A 4,758-nucleotide genomic window follows, 5' to 3' on the forward strand; every position below is an offset into this window, starting at 1 on the left:
AAATTGTTCAAAAATATTAAAAAAAAAAAAAAAAAAAAAAAAACAGATCATATGAGATCAAATCTAGCCACGCAAACGACAGACAACGGATGTGCATTGGCCAAAAGTAGAAACGAAAGAGAAAGGAAAAAAAAAATGAAATACAAGTGTAAATAAAATTCGAGTTTCAAAACCAAATATGATGTAAAAGTACACCAGCACACCAGAAACTGCTCCAGCACATTAGAGTCCCGCATTCAAAGCAATGATGAGGCATTATCTGCACTGGTACCCCTGTTCAAATGGCTCACCAGCTTGAGGAGGTTACAAGCGCAGATAAACAAACACTCGTATCAACAAAAATTGAACACTTCGTCAGTTTTATGACGTCTATTGTAGAGTAGACAATTTAGATGCTCGAACGACAGAAAGCTCAAACAGTGGTCACTTCCTTCTACATAATCTTCACCCAGCGCCCCCATGTGTATAGACCGTCCACTATAAATTGTTCAGAAGAGATACTAATATCAAAGTAGTAAAGAACCTTACTAGGATCTCCAGGAAAATTGCATATCAGGATTATCAAACAGTACAGAAATTTTTTAAGGTAAAACAAAAAATAACTCTCAAACTTCTATCTCCTCTTGAAGAGCTCTCAAAGATGCCTCTGAATGAGAACTCTTGATAAAACTACACATCTTACAGAAGAAGTAACAGTTTGCGATCCATGTCCCCGCCTGACATCGGTGATGAGAAGCTGGTATGATGGACATGACGAGGTGTAGTGTCAAGACTGGTCACAGAGCCCTCAGAGTTCACAGAGTCAGAAGGACTGTAAACTGTTTTAAATCCAGTAATCTGTCCCCCTTTGCCATCCTTCACCTTAAGTGTCAGGCCGAGGTCCAGATGTTCGGTAGAGCCAACGACGGTTTCCTGATCATCATACACAGCACATTCCTTCATGCTCATGCCATATTCAATCGCTAAGCAAGGTTTCAATCTCCTAGGGGCAGGGACCAGCACCTGCGCCCCCGAAAAATCTCGGTCTCTTTTCTCCCCAACCTTGTGTACGATGTTTCCAAGAGCCTCAGGCCACGCCACCATATGAGATTTAACATTACCTTTCGCTGTGTCTAGCTGCTGATGCTTCGGCCACTCTTGTTGCTGAACATTGATATCCCACTTCCGATCCCAGCTTGATTTGACAGCAGCGGCATCATGATCTTTGCTCTCATAACCATTTGTCCTCTGATACTGCTCTAGAATAGGGCCTGCTCCTACCCTCACTTTGCAAAGATCTGGAATATTTCCCTTGGCTGAGGTGATCAGGCTCGGGAGCAGACTGTCCCTTCCCTTCGAGGTAACTGATGTATCTTTCCCGGGATTGGAAGGATGAAGGAGACCTTGTGGCAGAGCAGAAAAGCCTAAAGAACATGAGGATGGTGCCTTCAAGACACCACCTTTCAGAACCGTTTCCACAGCAGCTTGGCAGACCTGCCAGTTGCCAGCCCAGAGGAGTCCCACTGCTCCAAAAACCGGATTGACGGTTCTTCCGCAAGCTTCGTAAAGCAGAGATTGAAACAACGCTGAACAAAACCAGAGATAAAACGTTAGTAGATAGAAAAGCATGCACAACAAACATTCATTACATCAAATGGTTTTGAAAGAAAACTTGAAAGTGATTTTACGTTAAGAGAGAAGGAAAAAGGATAAAATAATAATAATAATAATAATAGAATGAAAAAGTCTAATGTGTAGGTTGCGTTGGTTACCAGGGCGTTGGTTTTCAGGAACAGCAGTTATGAAGCTCATGAGGCCAGCCCGGCCGAAGAACTTTGCCACAAACACAGTAGCATGTCCTTGGGCATCAGCGCTGTCAATCCACTGAAGGCATGGACGAAGTATACATGACTCGCTGCATCCTTTACGCAGGACACGACAACCATTGCAACTCATTTTCAGACAATCCCCTCCTCAAACAACTTTGTCCAAGTGATGAAGTTCGTCTTAACCCTTGCCTATATAATAAAAATAACCTTCCCCCAGATACGTTGGTAGCCCTGTAGATGAACAAGAAACTTTCCGTCAGATCCAAAAACGTTATGAATTCCGAGATAACAACGGTCCAGAATATGAAATGAACTAAAATTTAACATTGTACACACCACTTCCAAGAGCTCTCGCGCAGAACATGGCGTTACAGATGTGAGAACACTGCCCATGTGACGTACTCATGCCAAACTTTGACACCCGCAACAGCAGCATGTTGTTTCAGCACATCGAACTACATGCAACACAGTGGTAGTCATGCAGTGTGTCATTCCAGAGTTGTATTTACCAAGTATAGAGGCAGGAGGTAGTTCCCGTCAAGTGAAGTTGGAGCGACCAGCGGTCCAGAGCATGGGGAGTGCGGACCTCCTCCTGACGATGATCCTTGTACTGGCGTTCGTATGAATCATGTGCTCCACTTTGGAATTCTCCTGCCTGAAATGCACAAACAGGAATTGATAAATTTTCACATATCCACAAGCCTCATTCTCATCATGCATGATGCGAGAACATATCCAAGTCTCACAACAACATGAGCTGAGAAATGCGAGATTTTACAAGTGTAACTAGGCAAGCTCTCAACACATTTAATACAAACAAAAAATATATATCATAGTTCAGAAACAATTTCTAGTGAAGTAAAGGAAGTTACAATGTAGCATTCGTTACTCACGTGCATTGTGTTAATTTTTCTAGAGATTTTTCGTTCTGAAAATGCACTTATCTTCAGATACGGAGTACAGCACTTACAGAACGATTTTGTCGGCTCATGTGTGGTTGAGTCTCTTAATATGTAAAGCTTCATTTTAAAATGATCGTGCGGGATACTCGATGACATCTTGACAGAAACGAACACATTGCTAAACCGTAAAGTAGAAGAAATCATACCTTCACAATTGGGAACCGATCGCTCCGGTTAAAATAAAAGGGTAGCCTCAGGTCCGTCCATGGTAGCAAGATGTCTTCGAAACCTACAGGCTCCAGCAAGCTACACAAGAACTTCTGATAGCAAAGGATGACTTAAGCGACAGGAGCGATGGACTGGAGTGCTACTGGTTCAAGAGAAACTGCGCACTGCATCGAGTTTTTGAGTGCTCAAGCGTTTCGTCGACTGTAACAGCGAAGTGCTCTACCCTTTGTAAACAGGGTTCCTACAGATTTTCTCTCCCTAGATGTACAAAAGCCTCGACAATATAAGCACCTCACCAGAGAGAAGAAGGTATCATAGTGAGACCTTACAGCACGGTAGACAACGAGAGAAAATCTTCCTTAGTACAACTTATCAACAGAAGAAAACAGACTACGCGAAATAAGAACTAAGACTCAAGGATGAAACCTTAAGAATTCCACTGGAAAATAGTACGCTCACAAAGGCCTGCGAGAGAATGCAAGACCAAGAAGAGACGCCGATGGAAGTACGAAACGAGGAGAAAAACGCCCTTCTAAACAAGAAAAAACTTCACTAGTCTCCACGCACAACACCCGGCAAGCAACAACGTCACTCAAGAGAACAACTCTACCCCGAAACCAAAAACTCACAATGCTTCAATTCCTTAAGGAGTCTTTCACGAGCAAGATCGCGCAAACTACTGATGACCGGTTCCTTCGAAAATCAACTTCACTGATACACTTTCTTGCGCGCTTCTAAAAACACACACAGACACTGCGCAAACACGTCTCCCACCTCAGATTAACTAGAACAAACTCACTCACACACAAGACAACCCGAGACAAGAAAAAGAAAAAAAAAATCCTCAACACGACATCAACCGGCTCTGGTATCTCTAATCACGTTGCTGTGCTTCTAAGGGAGTGAATTCCAACAACAGAGAGCTAAAAGCAGGACGCAAGAGAGAGAAGTAGACAAAGCAGACGTAGACGCGAGCAGGCAACGATGACAAGCGGGACAAGCGGGACTCTGCTAGTCAGAGATGGGATAGGAAGCGGAAAGCAAGTACGAAGCCAGAGAGGGAGTGAGGTGGCGAAGTATGCGAGCGATGGGGGAGTAGGCGAAGCTAGGAGTGCGAGAGCAGCAAATTGCGAGAGATGGCGAGCAGAGGGCGTGATAAGGGTGGTAAGAAGACGCCGCAACGGAGGAATTCCGGGGAGAAGCAAAAAGGGGGCAGCAGACCCTTCGCTGCCCTTTCCTGCCCTGTCCCACCTTCCCGACCTGCCCGTGACCTTCCTTCCTACTCTCCCCTGGACCGCCTGCCTTGGTGCGGCGACCTGGCACGTTCGCACCACGCCATCCGTCGGTGGGCCCCTCGAACCTGTCTGCTTTCTCAGCCCCAGCCTCAGCCCCGGAGGACCCGTGGTAACTTCCGTTTTACCTCCCCCTCCTCTCCCGCGATCCCTGAGATAACTTCAGCTCTTTATTACCTTTTACTTTCTGTTGCGCTTTTATTCATGGGTCCTGTTGGAGTTCCAATACAAAGGGGGAGATGGGCATGGACATATTAGGGGGAATTTGGAGGAAAAAAGAGTAGTAGTTGAACCACATACTGTTTTTGAGCTCTATAACTTGAAGTATGTGTTGTGAAAGTTGTATGTGGACATGCTCCTTGCTTGACCAACACTTGGACTTGAAAGAGATTGTACATGATTTGGTAGTTGTAAGCAACTTTTTCTTTTCTTCCTTCTTCATTTATTTTACTTTTTCCATGGATGTTTTAACACCAATTCCAAGCTTGTTTCAACTTTGCCATTAATGCTAACTTAAGATGTACAATG

General features: G+C 44.4%; 1 protein-coding gene across 1 annotated transcript; it reads right to left on the reverse strand.

Moving 5' to 3' along the window:
- Positions 1 to 235: 235 nt before the first annotated feature.
- On the reverse strand, positions 236 to 4,055 carry LOC112274443 (uncharacterized). Its single transcript, XM_024503952.3, has 4 exons — positions 2,917 to 4,055; positions 2,318 to 2,463; positions 1,752 to 2,039; positions 236 to 1,565 (listed from the first exon to the last, which is right to left on the reverse strand). The coding sequence occupies exons 3-4, from the start codon at positions 1,933 to 1,935 to the stop codon at positions 679 to 681; spliced, it is 1,071 nt and encodes a 356-aa protein (XP_024359720.1). The 5' UTR covers positions 1,936 to 2,039; positions 2,318 to 2,463; positions 2,917 to 4,055; the 3' UTR covers positions 236 to 678.
- Between the last annotated feature and the right edge of the window lie 703 nt (positions 4,056 to 4,758).

Source organism: Physcomitrium patens, chromosome 21, assembly GCF_059467195.1.
Source record: "Physcomitrium patens ecotype Gransden chromosome 21, ASM5946719v1, whole genome shotgun sequence".
Lineage (NCBI taxonomy): Eukaryota > Viridiplantae > Streptophyta > Bryopsida > Funariales > Funariaceae > Physcomitrium > Physcomitrium patens.